The sequence below is a fragment of the Otolemur garnettii genome, unplaced genomic scaffold (assembly GCF_000181295.1).
Source record: "Otolemur garnettii isolate 467f Iridium unplaced genomic scaffold, OtoGar3 scaffold00072, whole genome shotgun sequence".
Taxonomy (NCBI): Eukaryota; Metazoa; Chordata; class Mammalia; order Primates; family Galagidae; genus Otolemur; species Otolemur garnettii.
The window spans coordinates 6,673,419-6,691,618 of NW_003852467.1; the positions used below are offsets into that span (position 1 = coordinate 6,673,419).

The 18,200-nt window shown below is 40.1% G+C and overlaps 2 protein-coding genes across 2 annotated transcripts in view; one reads left to right on the forward strand and one right to left on the reverse strand.

The window, feature by feature from the left end:
- The window catches only part of TAB3 (TGF-beta activated kinase 1 and MAP3K7 binding protein 3), an 82,329-nt gene extending 64,830 nt beyond the window's left edge, over positions 1 to 17,499 (forward strand). The window contains exons 7-8 of the mRNA XM_003793738.2: positions 5,918 to 6,019; positions 13,430 to 17,499. Coding sequence (XP_003793786.1) covers positions 5,918 to 6,019; positions 13,430 to 13,578 — 251 coding nt within the window. The 3' untranslated portion in view covers positions 13,579 to 17,499. The remainder of the gene's footprint in view (positions 1 to 5,917; positions 6,020 to 13,429) is intronic.
- LOC105887355 (protein SET-like) lies at positions 9,241 to 9,993 on the reverse strand. Its single transcript, XM_012807580.1, has one exon. The coding sequence runs from the start codon at positions 9,991 to 9,993 to the stop codon at positions 9,241 to 9,243; it is 753 nt and encodes a 250-aa protein (XP_012663034.1).
- Positions 17,500 to 18,200: the final 701 nt, after the last annotated feature.

The following is an 18,200-nucleotide window of genomic DNA, read 5'->3' on the forward strand; positions in this document are numbered from 1 at the left end:
TCCAGGAGTTGGAGGTTGCTGTGAGCATGATGCCATGGCACTCTACCCAGGGGAATAGCTTGAGGCTCCGTCTCAAAAAAAAAAAAAAAAATTAAGAAGGGAATTTCTTGAGTCTCACAAAGGATATCTTTGAAAGACCTTTAGCTACAACCACTACATAATAAAACCCTGAATGCAGTGAGATTTGGAATAAGGCAAGGATGTCTGTTCTCACCACTTCCATTCAACATTGTACCTGGAGGTCCTAGCCAATGCAGTAAGTCAAGAAAAAAATACATAGATTGGAAAGGAAAATATAAAATTATTGTAAATAATAAATATAAAATAAATGTATACACTATAAATAACAGGATTATTTATAAAGAAATACATAAATAATACCCAGGCATTGTGGTGGGGGCCTATAGTCCCAACTACTCAGGAGGCTGAGGCAAGAGAATCACCTAAGTCCAGGAGCTGAAGGTTGCTGTGAGCTGTGATGTTACAGCACTCTACTGAGGGTGACAAAGTCTAAAAAAAAAAAAAAGAAAGAAAGAAATACATAAATAAAGCCCTAAGGATACTAAAAAATAACTGGAAATATATCAGGTAAGGAAAATGAAATTTAAAAGATACTCCATTTACAATACCATCAAAAACCGTGTAGTACTTAGGAATAATTTAACCAGAGATTTATACATTGGAGACTATAAAACATTGCCAAAAGAAATTAAAGACAACCTAAGTAAGTGGAGCAATATACCATGAATCAATATTGTTAAGATGCCTATTCTTCCACAATTGACATGTAGATACAATGCAATACCAGTTATAACCCCATTAGGGGTTTTTTTTGGTTGTTAACAGACTGATTCTGAAATTCCCATGGAAAGGCTTAAAGACCTAGAACATCCTGAAACAATCTTGGAAAAGAAAGTCAGAAGTCTTAGACTAACCAACTTTAGGACTTACTATAAAGCTACGGTAACCAGTGTGGTACTGACATAGAATAAATGAATACATCACTGGAATGGAATAGAGAGCTCAGATGTAGACCCTCATTCACACTGTCAGTTGTTTTTTTGACAGACGCACCAAAGCAGTCAATGGAGAAAGAAAAGTTTTTTCAGTAAACAAGGCTGGAAGAACTGGATATCCATGTGAAAAAAACAAATTTTGATCTCTGTTTTACCTCATACACAAAAATTTAAGATAGGTCATACACGTAAAAGTTAAAGTTTCCAGAACAGAGTATCTTTGAACTATGTAAATAAAGGTTTTTAGATAGGACACAGGAAGCAATAAAAGGAAAAACAGGGCAGCTCCCATAGATCAGTAGGTAGGGTGCTAGCCACCTACACCCAGGCTGGCAGGTTCCAACCCAGCCTGGGCCAGCTAAAACCACAATGACAACTGCAACAACAACAAAAAAATAGCCAGGCGTGGTGGTGGGCGCCAGTAGTCCCAGCTATTTGGGAGGTTCAGGCAAGAGAATCGCTTAAGACAGCTATTCTCAACCTGTGTGTGGGTCACAACCCACAGGAACTGTATTAAAGGGCGTGGCATTAGGAAGTTTGATAACAATTGGCTTAAGCCCAAGAGTTTAAGGTTGCTGTGAGCTGTGACGCCACAGCACTCAACTCAGGGCGACAGCTTGAGACTCAGTCTCAAGAAAAAAAAAAAAAAGGAAAAACAGGCTAATTAAGGCTACAATTCAACACTTCGGGCTCATCAAGAGGTGCTATTAAGAAAATGAAAAGAGGGCAGCACCTGTGGCTCAGTGAGTAGGGAGCCTGTCCCATATCCCAAGGGTGGCAGGTTTGAACCCAACCCTGGCCAAACTGCAACAAAAAAAGGAAAAGGAAACCACAGATTGAGAGAAAATATTTGTAAACTATTTATCTAATGAAGGCCTGGTATCTAGAATACATAAAGGACTTCTATAACCCAGTAATAAAAAGTCAAAGAACTCAGTATAAAAGGGCAAAACGTGGATACTTCACAAATAAAAGACCACTAAAAAAAAAAATGTCCTGAGGTAATGTGACAGATCTGCTGCCAGGAGTATCAACCTATATAACCTATAGGTACACATTTAAGAAATTGATTGTAACTGGAATCCCATCATAATTAGAAGGGACTATCCAGTATCAGTTTCAGCAAATTTTGTTTGAATTAAATAGGCCATAGAAAAGATTCTTTTTAGAATCTTCCAAGTGGAATATAGGAATGCAGATGTTAATATCACCCTGCCTAATATCTTTGGGACTAACACCATGTATTTGGTATCCTTGTCAGCTGGGAATTGTGCACAGGCTTTCATTAATATTCCATAATGTCGTCTCAGTATCAAGCCTCGTCTGGCTTTCCACAAGTACCTTTATACTAAAAAGAATCTTTTCTATGGCCAATTTGTAACTTTTTTTTTTTGAGACAATCTCAAGTTGTTGCCCTGGGTAGAGTGCTGTGGTGTCACAGCTCACAGCAACCTCCAACTCTTGGGCTTAAGCAATTTTCTTGCCTCAGCCTCCCAAGTAGTGGGGATTACAGGTGCCCACTACAATGCCCAGCTGTTTTCTTTGTTGCAGTTTTTGTGTGTGCGTGTGTGCAGTTTTGGGCCGGGCTGGGTTTGAACCCACCACCTTTGGTATATGGGGCCGGCAGCGCCCTACTCCTTGAGCCACAGATGCCACCCCTACCCCCCCTTTTTTTCCTTAGAAACAGTGTCTCACTTTATTGCCCTAAGTAGAGTGCTCTGCTGTCACAGCTCACAGCAACCTCCAACCCCTGGGCTTCGGTGATTCTCTTGCCTCAGCCTCCCGAGTAGCTGGGACTATAGGTGCCTACCACAATGCCTGGCTATTTTTTGTTGCAATTTGCCTGGGGCTGGGTTTGAACCTGCCACCCTCAGTATATGGGGCTGGTGTCCTACACACTGAGCTACAGGTGCCACCCTCTTTGTTACAGTTGTCATTGTTTTTCTAGCTGGCCTGGGCTGGATTTGAACCCCGCCAGCCTTGCCTTAGTGTACCTGGCCAGTGCCCTACCCACTGAGCTACAGGCGCTGCCACTATGGCCTATTTAATTCAAACAAAATTTGTTGAAACTGATACTGGATAGTCCCTTATAGTTATGATAGGATTCCAATTACAATCAGTTTCTTAATGTGTACCTATAGGTTATACAAGTTGATGCTTGATGCTACAAAAGGGAAGACATGACTTATATCCCAAACAGTTAATATTCTACATGTATACCGTTTTAATAAAGAGTAGACCTTAGAGCCATCTAAAACATCTTCACTATAGGCTGGGCGAGGTGGCTTATGCCTGTAATCCTAGCACTCTTGGAGGCTAAGGTAGGTATATTGTTTTAGTTCAGGAGTTTAAGACCAGCCTGAGCAAGAGTGAAACCCCTTTCTACTAAAAATAGAAAAAACTAGCAAGGTGTGGTGGTACACACCTGTAGTCCCAGCTACTCAAGAGGATGAGGCAAGAGAATTGCTGAAGCTCAAGAGTTTGAGGTTGCTGTGAGCTCTCACACCATGGCACTCTACCCAGGGTGATGGAGTGAGACTCTGTCTCAAAAAAAAAAAAAAAGATTTAACATAAATTTATTTTAGAAATTTAATTGTGCTTTAATCATTTATTATTGATGAGAGTGTAAAATGATACTATTATAAACAATAAGACTTGATTAAATTCTGTAATTTTTTAGTAAGCCTTTCTATCACAGATTTATAAAAACTATCTGGTTTTCTCTATGAATTCAAATTTGTTTTCTGTTAGCCACCCGTAGAGTCTTGATTTTATTTTAATGGAAATTGGCCTTTTCTAAAAGTACAGATACTTTAGAGCAAATTGGCTTGCAGTATCTTAAAAAATAAAAGTAAAATGCAAATAACTGTTAGAATTGGTATACACCAGAAACCCAAGTGGAACATGGAAGTTTATCTGAATTAGTGTGATAGAGAAAGAATGTGTATGTGTGTAGGTGAAAAAGAAACAGAAGGAAAGACAGGGAGACAAAGAGAAATGTTTTGTGATTGGACGTGGTAGTTAATACAGTACGTGTGAATTCTTTTTCAGGTCACTCAAAGTCATACAGTGGCAAGAGCAGACCTTGGTGTCCCATGACCTGAGCAGTTGTCCTGGTCATCTTGGCCACCTGACCTTTTTCAAATTTGATCTATGCACCACAGAGAAGTGATCTAGCCAGATACTCACTTGTGTATTTTACAGGGTTGTAAGAGTCAGTGAGATAAGGGTATGTAATGCTTTTGTACTTTACAGATCTAAGAAAGAACTTTACCTTATTCTTTGGAGCCTAGGGAGATGTTTACACTGCTTTCATTACTCTGATAATGGAATATTTATAAGTGTCTAAGCACCATGCTATGAGGTCTGCCATTTTTACATAATACAAAGGTTTGCTTACGAATAACCTAATGGAAACAATTTTCTAACAATAAAAAGTCAGATAGTTCTTGTCCATGTTGCAAAGTGTCTCCTTGACTTCTACACATGTAGGTAATTGAAATTCATGAAATGATTTCAAAACACATTTGTCAATATATAGTATCGTTTTGAGTTGGTTCAGTTTTTTGTTTTTTTGTTTTTTTTTTTTTGAGACAGTCTCACTTTGTCTCCCTCAGTAGAGTGCTGTGACGTCACAGCTCACAGCAACCTCCAGCTCTTGGGCTAGGGTGATTCTCTTGCCTCAGCCTCCTGAGTTGCTGGGACTACAGGCACCCGCCACAATGCCTGGCTATTTTTGTTGTAATTGCCACTGCTGTTTTAGCTGGCTGGGGCTGGGTTCGAACCTGTCACCCTTGGTATATGGGGCCGGCGCCCTACCTACTGAGCCACATGCGCCATCCAAGTTGGTTCACATTTTTTAAGTACTGCTCATGCTTTTAATTTAAAAATTCTGTACTTTTGGACGGTACCTGTGGCTCTGTAGGGCGCTGTCCCCATATATTGAGGGTGGCAGGTTTGAACTTAGCTCCAGCCAAATTGCAACAAGAAAATAGCTGGGCGTTGGCAAGTGCCTATAGTCCCAGCTACTTGGGAAGCTGAGGCAAGAGAATTGCCTAAGCCCAGGAGTTGGAGGTTGCTGTGAGCTGTGATACCATGGTACTCTACCAAGGGTGACAAAGTGAGACTCTGTCTCAAAAAAATAAATAAAAATAAAAATTCTGTAGTTTTATTTTGTCATTATTATAATAGTCTTGCATGGATAATAGTGTATTTCCAGTCCATCTTTTTTTTTTTTTTTTGAGACAGAGTCTCACTCCATCACCCTGGCTAGAGTGCTATGGTCTCATAGCTCACAGCAACGTTAAAGTCCTGGGCTCAAGCAATCCTCTTGTCTTAAGCCTCCCGAGTAGCTGGTACTACAGCTGTCTGCCACAGTGCTCGGCTAGTTTTTCTATTTTTAGTAGAGATGGGGTTCTCACTCTTGCTCAGGCTGGTCTCAAACTCCTTAGCTTAGGCAATCCACCTGCCTTGGCCTCCCAGAGTGCTAGGAGTAAGCCAACACACTGTTTTGGAATAGCTATTGCTTAATCAGAGATTAAGATTACTTGCTAAAGTGTATAATGTCATAAAGTTTGCTTTTATGTTGACATTTAATTGCTATCACTGAGTTTGTACCCCATATCCACTAAAAAGTAGGAAACTGGTAAAATAGGGCATTTATTCCATATATTTGGAGAAGGTAGAAAAAGTCTTAAGAGCCACTACTCGGTATATGTTGTAAAAAGCAGCATTAAACATAGTATTTGCCCTCATAAGAGAACTGAAGGTAACATGAAGTAATAGGAAGGGTAAATGCACTCATCTCTGGGGGTTGCACGAGCCATCCTTATGAGCCAATGAGTATTTACTCTTGCTAACAAATGTATTATTTGTTACTGGCTTTCCTTCTGTTTTTACAGACTCCTCAGACCCCTGCACAATTGAGAGAAAAGCCCGAAGAATTAGTGTGACTTCCAAAGTACAGGCAGACGTCCATGATACCCAAACAGCAGCTGTGGATGGTTTGTACTTTTCTGTCCTAAGTTTGTGTAGAATGCACAAAGATAGATCATAAGACCTTTATTTTTTGCTTTAAAAATTATTCTATACTGAGTTTCTTAGGCTGTTCTGTCCAAGAGAAATATGTGAGCTACATATATAATTCAAAATTTTCTAGAAGCCACTTAGTTCTATTTAATATGGTATATGAGAAATATTTCAGTATGAAATCAATATAAAATCATTAATGAAATATTTTACTTCACTGATAGCGCCTATAGCTCCATAGGTAGGGCGCCGGCCACATACACCGAGGCTGACAGGTTCAAACTTGGCTGGGCCAGCTAAAACGACGACAACTACAACAACAACAACAACAAAACATAGCCGGGTGTTGCAGTGGGTTCCTGATGTCCTAGCTACTTGGGAGGCTGAGGCAAAAGAATCGCTTAAGCCCAAGAGTTTGAGGTTGCTGTGAGCTGTGACGGGAGGGCATCCTACCCAAGGTGCCAGCTTGAGACTCTTGTCTCAAAAAAAAAAAAAATTTTTTTTTTTTACTTTTCTTTACTAAATCTTTAAAATTTGAGGTATATTTTACTCTTATATTGCATCTCTGTTTTTTTTTTTCAGACAGAGTCTCACTTTGTTGCCCTTGGTAGAGTGCTGTGATGTCATAGCTCATAGCAACCTCAAACTTCTGGGCTTAAGCGATTCTCTTGCCTCAGCCTCCCGAGTAGCTGGCACCACAACGCCTGGCTATTTTTAGAGACAGGATCTCGCTCTTGCTCAGGCTGGTCTTGAACCCATGAGCTCAAGCAATCCACCCACCTTGGCTTCCCAGAGTGTTAGGATTATAGGTGCGAGCCACCGTGCCCAGCCTTCACATCTCAGTTTGGACTGGCTTCATTTCACATGCTCAATAGCTGCATGTGGTCAGTGGCTACAATTTTAGATTACCTCTAAGTTAATAGTAAAGAGAAAGCAAGGCCAAATAAGTCATTAAATAACTAGAAATCTCTGGATTTTGTAACTTCCCACTGAAGCTTTTTATGCTTTTTTAACTTTAGAAATGAGGAGTTCAGTTGAAATGAAGTTTCTAAAAATGTCATAGATATTTGAATTTGTGCAACCATTCTATTTGATATTTCTTAAATTCCCCTGAATGTGTGAAGAAAGTAGAAAAATCCCATTCACAGTGGTTATGGTGCCAGCCACATACTAAGGCTGGCGGATTCAAACCCTGCCTAAGCCGGCTTAATGACAATGACAACTGCAACAAAAAAATAGCCAGGTGTTGTGGTGGGCACCTGTGGTCCCAGCTACTTGGGAGGCTGAGGCAAGAGAATCATGTACGCCCAAAAGTTAAGAGGTTGCTGTGGGCTGTGATGCTACTGAGGGTGACATAGTGAGACTCTTTGAAAAACCCCATTCTAAGAACAAATAAGCAGCATGAGAGTACCTTATACTTCATATTGTTAAGAAAAAAAAATCACTTTTCTATAAACTTTTCATTTATCTTTGAAACTTATATAGAGAATATTTTCTACAAGGCCTAAATATTTTAGCTTTTTAAATATGCCATAACAAAGAAAAGGTTGCACACCTTTAAATCAAATGAGAACATACATCTACAATGCCTTTGGGTTTTAGATACTTCTCTTGATATATATACATGTGTATATATATTTTTAGATTATTTTATATCTTGAGACAGAATCTCACTTTGTAGCCTTCGGTAGAGTGCTGTACACCATAGCTCACAGCAACCTCAAACTCTTGAGTAGCTCGGACTACAGGTGCCCCCCCCCCCCCCAATGCCCAGCTATTTTTAGAGATGCAGTCTAGCTCTGGCGCCAGCAGGTCTTGAACTTAGGAGCTCAGGCAATCATCTACCCACCTCAGCCTCCCAGAGGGCTAGGTTTACAGTTGTGAGCCACTGCACCCGGCCTAGATGCTTCTATTTTAACAATACTTCTGTCTGATGAAATGAGCAGTGTCTTTTTGGGGAAACCAAAAATAATGTTTAAAAAAGGTTTTTTTTGTACATTACTTCAGAGTAATTATTGCAAATTGTCATAGTACGAAACACGTAAGAGAGTCCTGAGGTCCTAGATTGGTTAGGTTAAAAGAGGTTTTTCATGTAGTTTTAGAAAAAGGCATTTGAGAAACTTTTTTTGTGGGTACATAGTTTTATTGTAACAAATAACTTGTACACTTTTAACATTTAAAACTGAGAATTGTCTTTCCTTTCCAGAGAAACAAAAAAGACAATTTAAAAATAAACAGGAACAAAATTATAGTAGAGGATGTCAATTCCAAATAATATCCTACAGGTTCTGCCGATTCTCCCATTTGAGTGGGAGGGCTCAAATCATCATTAGGAAATTATTTTAAAAGTGCCATCTTAAATTGCAAGGATATCCATTAAACATCACAATTAAACATGCCAACTTAAATGTCAAATGCCCACTTAACTATCTCAAACCACCCTCTGCTGACGTTTTATACCCCGTTTTTTTTTTTAGTTAAATCATAGTTTGTACATTAATCCAATTATGGGGTACAATGTTCTGGTTTTCTATACAATTTGAAATACTTTCCATCAAACTAGTTAATAGCCTTCACCACATTTTCTTAGTTACTGAGTTAAGACATTTATATTCTGTTCTACACTTTGTAAATATAACATGCACCCTTGTAAAATGCACCATAGGTGTGGTCCCACCAGTTATACACCATTTTTTAAAAAAGTTTTTTCTTCTTTTTTTAAACAAGAGAAAAGTAAACAGAGAAAGAATATATACATATTGGTAAATGCTAACTGTCCATATTCACATAGAGACACAGTGCACTCTCTGAACCCAATATACAGAGAAAGGAGACAAAAAGCTAGAATTCTATGCATTACTTACAGGGGCCTAGGGGCCTAGCACCTCCCAGCACAGCAAAGGGAGCAGGTTTTTCTTTTTTCCCCACAGAGCTCGGTAGTGTTAAGTCCATATAGTTTTTGTTGAGACAGGAAGGGATAAAAATGTATTTGTAACACAAACAGGTAGAGAGTCTTTTTCCATTGCATTCTGTTCAAGCTATTTCCTGCCAAAATAAATTGAGAACCATGGTGTAGAGAAAAGAAACCTGAAGAACAGGGTGACTGAGCACAAGAGTTTAAAGAACAAAAAGACTGCAACTTGCTCCCAGGAACTGGAGAAAATTTTTCAAAAGGTTGGAATCCATCAGTGTTCTGTTAGTCACGGTCTCCTTTATCCGCCTGTTCTTTCTTCCGTGCATCATCACCTTTAACACCTTCATCCTCATCATCCAGCTCAGGACCCAAGTAGTAATGTAATGGATCTGGCCAAATATCTTCTTTGATGAGCTGTCCTAATTCATCTGGGCCTGCATCAGGATGGTCAGTAAACCAGGTAAAGAAGCTCTCTGGTTCCTGACACTTCCTCTTCTTGCTGGCTGGACTCTGCGTTTTACGGGAACGCTTCGTCAAGTCCATTCCAAATTTCCATTTGATTTTAGTGGACTTTGTAGATTCATCACCATTCTCATCCAGATGAAATTCTTTGGAGAGAACTTTATTTTCAAAGTAAGGATTTTCATCAAAATAAAAGTCTATTCTGTAAGCTGATGTATTATCTTCAAATTCGGTCACCTCAACTCTGGTCAAATAATGCAGTGCCTTTATCTCCTCCTTCCCAAGCAGCGCGGACAATTGCGGATGGCAGACAAATGTTGTTATCCAAAACTTTGGGATTTTGGCCATCAGTTCTGACCTCTTCTCAAAGAATGGTCGGCGGAGTTTGTTATACTTCTGTTCTATTTTCAAAATCTCCTTAGCGGCTTGTTCGTTAAGTCCCTGTATTTCAGTTTGTACTTCGTCAGCACGTTCGAGTACTTCCTGCTTTTCTTTTTCTGCGTTCATGTTGGCCTCCTCGTCTTGGTTGGAGCTGAGCTCCTTTTTACTGACTTTGGCTGCAGGCTCTGACATGCTGCTGCTTTGCTGGTCAGGGTGGAAGGAGCCGGGAGAAGGAAAGGCGAAGAGGGCAGGCAGGCAGCTTCCTCTCAGGCTACTCGAGCAGGGCGCTTGGGAGGTGTGGCCACCTCTTCCTGGTACTTGCTCGCCCACTAGCGCTCACTTGCTTGCGCATGCGCTGTCCTCACAGCCTGGTGACTGCGCAGGCGCCTTCCTCACGGCCTGACAGTGGGGGGAGGCTGAGGCGGCTCCTACTTACAGAGGGGAGGAGTCGACAGGCTGTTCAGCTTGGCTCCTTTGCGCTCTGTGCTCCTGCTCGGTCCTTAATGCAATTTTTATTTGTAATTTAAGTGCTCTTGATCAACCACTTTAAATACCAACACATACTTCTCTACTCTTCCGAGACACCCCCACTAAATGAACTTAGTCCAATGTCTTTGAATCTGCTAAGTTTCGTGACAGGTTGTTTAGTGCCGCCTCTACTAGAGCAAAGGTTCATTTTCTACTGTACATTTCTTCTCTTTAATAATTGAGCAGTGGCTCGGTACCCATAGCAACAGTGGTTACGACGCCAACCACGTAACACCAAAGGTAGTGGGTTTGAACCCAGCCTGGGCCAGCTAAACAACTACAACAAAAATATAGCTGGGCATTGTGGCCAGTGCCTGTAGTTCCAGCTACTTGGGAGCCTGAAGCAAGAGAATCACTTAAGCCCAAGAGTTGGAGGTTGCTGTGAGCTGTGATACCATGGCACTCTACTGAGGGCGACATAGTGAGACTGTCTCACACACAAAATAATTGAGCAGAACAGTAATACCTTCAAGTATGTATCTTTTCTTTTTTTGAGATAGTCTCACTATATCATCCTGGGTAGAGTGCCATGGTGTCACAGCTCACAGCAACCTCAAACTCCTAGGCTTAGGCAATTCTCCTGCCTCAGCCTCCTGAGTAGCTGGGAAGTGCCCACCACACACCTGGCTATTTTTTGGTTGCAGTTGTCATTGTTTAGCAAGCCCAGGCTTGAACCCGCCAGCCTTGGTATATGTGGCTGACGCCCTACTGAGCCATAGGCACCAAGCCTAGGGTTTTTAGTTTTTAAAAAAAATAGAATTCTGCTTATCAGTGGGGAAACCAAAAGACTGTGCATGTGAGTTAGGGGTGGCACTTCCTGGTTGCTCCATTTGATCTTGCTATGTGCTGTGACTGGCACAGTTTTGCTCACTTCTTGGTTGTAACTGTCAGGAAGGGAAGCAGCCTGTCCCTAGGAGGAGACATGGTAGAGAGGGGAACAGCTGATGAGGAGCCACTGGAGGGTCTCTGCAGAGCAGCTGTATCATGGTAAGGATCACTGTCCTGATCCTTCACATGGTCCTTGCTGCTCTTAAATAAGACACAGAATAACTTGATATTCAAGATGAGATACCAAGGAGACAACCAGCATGCAAAGGATAAAGATGCTTTCCTCCACAGTGTGGGAGATGAAGCAGTCCACCTGCTAAGGGCAAGGGTCTTATTTGCAAATGTAAACCACACTCAGGCTGAATCCCTAGAGATACCACTGGTCAGCAGGAATGCCACCTCCAAAACAGACTTGAAGGAGACACTGATGGAGTAGGCTTGCCAAGGCAAGCCCCCTTTCATCTTCACCTTACTGTGTTCTTCAGTCTCATAGTTAAACTTCTTTATTCCATTTCCTGCAAGTATATCTCCACAGTGACACCATCAGTTTGGGGAACTTTAAGTTCCTCTGTTTGTTCAACTTCTCTTCTTTTCACATCACGTGGAAAATGTGCACCAGGTAAAGAGTGTGGACACAGACATGATCTTGTGTCTGCATTTAAGTACAACTCCATAGGCTCCTTTACCTACGGTCTCAAATTTGTTCATCACATTACCAATGTTAGGAATCTTCGTGAGGATAAATTTCTCTTTTGATGTAAGCCACAGAACATGGCACCAAGAAAGGGACTTCTGAGAAAATTGTACAGTAAGAACAAAAAAATTCCAAATGAAGAAATTCTCACTGGTTGGCAGGAATTTTCACATATTTGTTCAATAGTGACATATTAAATGACTCCCCAGACAAATCCCCTACCTCCAGCAAGGAACCCCACAGCTCCTGAGGCCACTGTCACTTCTGAGAAACCATTTCATATTAAATATTTGCACTGCCACAATCTAAAACTGAAGACTACATTTGGAATTAACATAGGAAATGGAATCTAAAAAGTTTAATATATTAGATTTTCTTACTATAATGATTCATAAAATAAAAAGTTACCTATTCTAAAAAAGGATAATTTTGAGTTTTTAGAGTCTAATAAAAACCAACAACAGTAATTTTTTTTTTTTTTAGTGATAACTTTTGAGGCATGTTGTTCTTTTATCTTTATTTTTTTTCAAGACAGCATCTCACTTTGTTGCTCCTGGTAGAATGCCATGGCATCATAGCTCACAACCTCCTCAAACTTTTGGGCTCAAGCTATCCTCTTGCCTCAGCCTCCCAAGTAGCTGGGACTACAGACACCCACCACAACACTCAGCTGTTTTTTTTGGTTGCAGTTGTTTAGCAGGCTCAGGCCAGGCTCGAACCCGCCAGCTTCAGTGTATATTGCCGGCCCTACTCACTGTACTGACTGAGCTATGGGCACTGACCCTTTTCTTTTTGAGACAGTGTCTTTTTTTTTTTTTTTTTTTTTGAGACAGAGCCTCAAGCTGTTTTCCCTGGGTAGAGTGCTGTGGCATAGCTCACGGCAACCTCCAACTCCTGGGCTCAAGCGAGTCTCCTGTCTCTGCCTCCCAAGTAGCTGGGACCACAGGTGCCTGCCACAACGCCTGACTATTTTTTTTCGGTTGCAGCCATCATTATTGTTTGGTGGGCCTGGGCTGGATTTGAACCCGCCACCTTAGGTGTATGTGGCCTTAGCCACTTGAGCCACAGGCGCTGAGCCTTGAGACAGTGTCTTAACTTTGTCACCCTGGGTAGAGTGCTGTGGTGTCATAGCTCACAGCAACCTCAAACTCTTGAGCTCAAGCGACCCTCTTGCCTCAGCCTGGGACTATAGGTAGCTGGGATTATAGGCGCCCAGCAATTTTTAGAGATGGGTCTCACTCTTATTCAGGCTGGTCTTGAACTCCTGAGCTCAAGCAATCCACCTGCTTTGGCCTCCACAGGGCTAGGATTACAAGTGTGAGCCACCGTGCCCGGCCCTGCATCCATCTTCTTTTAGCAAAAATAAATTGATTAGAGCAAAGTAGATTATGTATCAAACTTCCTGTTGAATTATGCATTTCTAATAGGTATGTGTAATAATGGGCCTACACATTAGATAAAGTAGGAAATTACTTCCTTTGCTTTTTATAGTGTTTCCTGTCAGTTTGAATTATTCTCGGGTACAATTTAATCTTTTTATCCCCTCCCCCCCGTTCTCTTTATCCTAACTCCCAACAGAGCATCTACCTGGCTCCAAACAGAGTCCTCGGACACAGCCTCGAGATGAAGACTATGAGGGGGCGCCATGGAATTGTGACAGCTGTACCTTTCTCAACCACCCGGCACTAAATCGCTGCGAGCAGTGCGAGATGCCACGGTACACTTGAATTCGGAACAGTCCGCACCAGGCTCACAGTGAAATGTTAAACACCACCAGAAGAAAGGGAACCCTTGGGAATCTGTTCATCTGCCCAGCCTTTCATTTCTGATTGCACAGTGGGGAGAAGGAATGGCACTGTGGCCACTGTGCTCAGGAAAGGGAAAATGGGGAGGTTTCTTTTTTTCCTTTCTTAACTTCTGTTACAGAATGGGAGATAGAAAGGGATACTTGAAACTAGGAAAGGATTCACTCCTGAAAGAATGTACACAGAGCAGTCAAGAGCTCTTCTGTGGAATCCCAATCATTAAAGTTACTGCTGAGTAGCCCTTATTTTATAAACTAGAACTTTCAATCATGGTAATGTTACAGTTTATGCAGACAAACTGTGAATCCCAGAGCAGACTTACCTAGTCGCAGCTCTCTGGAAACCAAGGCTCCCTTATGCTTCTTCCCGTTGCTTCCTTCTAAAGAAAAGGACAGGAAAAGGCACCCAGAATATGATTTTGGGGGGGGGGGAGGCGGGGCGGGCAAAATAAAGGTATTTGTAATTGCTGCTTTTTTTCAGGGTAATTTCCAACATACATACATATACATAAATAATGTTTTAAAATGTGAGTTGTAGCAGTCAGGAATTAGGCATGTCATGCCCTTTGTTTGAAAGTACAATCAGAGGTGATAAGATCGCTTTTGCTTGTACAGTGATTTCATCAAGCTGTATCAACACTGGTAACTAAGACCTATGTATGCCACATAAGAGATATATTTTTTAAGTTACTGCATGCTTTTATTAGGCCATCAGTTTTAAAAATAACAAAGTCCTTACAAAGTATGACTTTATAAATGACATTCTCATAAAACTGCACTTTGCCAATAGCACAGTGAATGTATGCCAAATGCAAGCCCATTCCAAAATTCATTTGGAAATCGAAGTTAGCTGTGGTTCTTAAGAAATGTTTATTTCTTCCTTTCAATTTTGTGATGGATTCATGTTTACAGCACAGATAGTACTTTGTGCCATAATTCTAATTTAGCTGAGAAAAAATCAATATTATTCAATAACAATTTGCACATATGTTAATAAACCAAAATGTGAGGGAAATTACAGTTAGCCAATAAAAGTTGCACACTGCATTATTTGGGAAGCAAGAAAAGCATAGTCGAGAAATATTAAGAGAAAGATAACACAGAGGACTTTGAAACAAAAAACTTTTAGTATAACTGCATTTAGAGGTCATTTGAATTTGTACAGGCAGTTCAGGTAATAAAGCACTCCTATGAAACAGAACTTTAGGGTGTGGATAACTAAAGACATGTAAAATCATGTGACTCACTAGGGTGTATCACTGGAAAATAGGAGCTCATTTAAGGTCTCTGCCATTGTTGAATTTCCTTCATAGCTCAGAACTGTACTTTGGAATTTCATTTTGGTGAACATAAACAGCAATAAAGTTGGTAGATTTTTCCCATTCTAAAGGATTTTGAGGTTATCTTAGAAATATCCACTCGTTTATACAGGTGACCCACTGTATAGACACATACACCCTTCATGTTGTCATTGATTCTTATTTAGCAGTAATCTCTGGCAGACCTGGATAAACAAGCTGCTCTTAATAACATAATGAAACCAAAGGCGTAATAACTCATCATAGTTTTCCATCAAAGTCATAATTTCACACTCTGCCTACAGCTTTGAAAACATTTTTTCATATGTGAAAGATTCCCTAAAATACATCTTCTTGTCTTCCAGAGTAAGCGTGGTTATGTAATTACACTGATAAAACATCTCTCATGTAACAACTGTGGCAAAACTGTGAAAATAATGGTGAGCAAGCAGATGGGCTTAAAAGCTGGGTCCTGAAAACAGCATTCTTTGAAGGCTTTTGTAATACTGATCTCTGTCAGTCTCTACTAACAGTCTAGTCGTCCTGCTGTTCTGTAATATGCCTTTGCCTTTGTATGGTTTCATATCTCTTTAGTGATGGTCAACCCCACTTGGTTTTAAGTTACAATTTAGGGGAATAATCTACATACTGCTTGATGTTCTCGCTGAAAGGTTTATCAGTATTCGTAATGGTATGCTGAAGTGGCAGCAATTGGCAGGTGTCAATTGAGAACCAAAGTAGCATGTCTGAAAAGTCTGATGCTCTATTAAAAAACCATGTAGATGACTTTAAAATTACCGCATGAAAATACAAAATACATCAAGGTTAATAAGCTGTTATCATACAGTAGATGCATGGTTTCAGTCCTTTGGTGATACTTCTAGTCAATCATTGTTTTCACCAGCGGGGGGTGGGGGGAATAGAAAACAGTATTTGATAGGTGTAGAGGGTGGGGTATGAGACAGCAGAGATTGACTGAAGTTTAGTACACTTTAATTTGTGTGTAAGTTTCATATGCCAGCATAGGCCGTATTCAGTTTTTAAAAATAGGCAAAATGATTTGACACTGATAAATTTGGTATGTTTAACTATGTTCCATATGTATTGCTGCTTTGCCTATGACCAATTTGAACAAGAATTCACCCAACTTTAAAGGTGCCTTTTTAAAAGGGTCTCCAGATTGGTATGCACAGTTGGCACGCGAGCGATAGGATATAAATTGGATGATGCCTGGCTGATGTGGCTATGTATTTTGGATCAGCCAGTGCACTTATTTCTTGTAGGTGGTTTTTTCTTAAAATTTGACTAATTTGATGTATCTGGTAACATATAGACCTGACTATACATTTTACATTATTTCACTGTTCTATAAACTGGGTTTTTAGAAGCACGTTGGCCATTCTGTTGCCCAGTTAAAGTACATTGCCCCCTTAAAATTTCAGAGTTCTTAAAAGCGCTTAATGTGGCAATAGAGGAGCCAGAAGCTTAAGTGTAAAATGTTTTGAATTGATAATTGACCTGGTTTGAGAGAGTAGCAGCAGGGGGTTTCAGAGAAACTCGTTGTAAAAATGTAGTTTTAGAGCAGATTAATGATGATGGGGAAAGTCTTGTTAATTTGTGTTTATTTCCCTGGAAGAAATGGGAAGTGTGATAAGCAGTTTAATTTTTAAGGAGCTGGTCTCAATTTTAGTACTTTTTAATTATTAAAAGAAGTCAATGTTTCCTTAAGTTTTGTCTTTGCTTTGTCACAGTTTTCTAGGGTTAATATCCAAATTTCTGTGGCAACTCAATTTTATATAGTCTTTTAAAAGGTAATTGTAATGTCTGACAGTATAAACAAAAACAAGAATATAAGGCATAGAAGAATTGTCCTTTAAAATATCAATGATGCATCCTGGAATGTGACAATGTCCCTTCACAGCTAAAAATTTAATATTATGCCATCATTAGACCTGGAGTGAGTCCATGTTACAGTGTGTCTGTATACGTGTAGAGAAGGAAAAATGATAACTGAAATGTTACTTTTAAAAATCAGAATTGGGCACTGTCTGTGTTGCACCACTACTGTAGCTTTTTGAAAGAATTAACAGCATTTTCCTATGTAAAAGTTTTCTGATGACATTTTCACATTCACCAGTTTTTTCCTGTATTATTTGCATCCCCAAGTATTTAATACAAATAGATTTTGCATGGCTTGGGCATTCAGAAATTAATAGAATCACTCGATTTTAATTTCTAAAGCCATGAAAAGTTGCTTTAAGACTGAACAATTCTGAATTCTTATTTATAATGACACCAAGTGTCTATGTTTCTTTCCCTACTGTAAAAGAATTGATCAGTTTCTTCATTAAAGCAGCAAGAACTTAAGTCTTGTAAATACCATGTCTCTCTTAAATTTCCATGTATGCTGTGAATGAAGTTATTTTGAGATGAGATTGTACAAAGGCATTTTAAAAGGCTATGCATGCATCGTACCTCCAAACAGTACATATTCGGAAAATCAAAGGTTCCTGCAAAATAAATTAATAAACTAAAAGCAAACACTATATTCTGCATCTTTTCTGTGTAGTTGGAAATCATGTACAATATCAAACTAGTTCTACTTCCAACACCCATTTCTGAACTGAAATATACTGTCTCTCAAACCTAATCATCATTTTTTTCTTATTTTATTAGAACATGTAGTAGGGTATCAAGTATTCCTTACTCTTACTTGAAAATTTGATAAACGTATATGTATAAGCAGGTCTTATATAAAAGTTGGAATATGTGGGTGGTGCCTGTAGCTCAGTGGTAGGGCACCAGCCCCATATACCGCGAGTGGCGGGTTCAAACCTGGCCCTGGCCAAACTGCAACAAAAAATATCTGGGCGTTGTGGTTGGTGCCTATAGTCCCAGCTACTGGGCAGGCTGAGGCAAGAGAATTGCCTAAACCCAGGAGTTGGAGGTTGCTGTGAGCTGTGACATACAGCCCTATACCAAGGGCAGTAAAGTGAGACTGTCTCTAAAAAAATAAAGTTGCCTCATTAAAAAAAAAAAAAAAGTTGGAATATGTTAGGAACTTACACTTTTTGTTCCACTTCAATGTGTTATTTACAAATGAACAAGTAATTTTTTTTTTTTTTTTGAGACAGAGCCTCAAGCTATCCCCCTGGGTAGAGTGCTGTAACATCACAGCTCACAGCAACCTCCAACTCCTGGGCTCAAGCGAGTCTCCCGCTTCAGCCTCCCAAGTAGCTGGGACCAC

Coding starts and splice junctions, on each gene's coding strand:
- LOC105887355 (XM_012807580.1), bottom strand. CDS start 9,993: ATGTCAGAGCCTGCAGCCAAAGTCAGTAAAAAGGAGCTCAGCTCCAAC.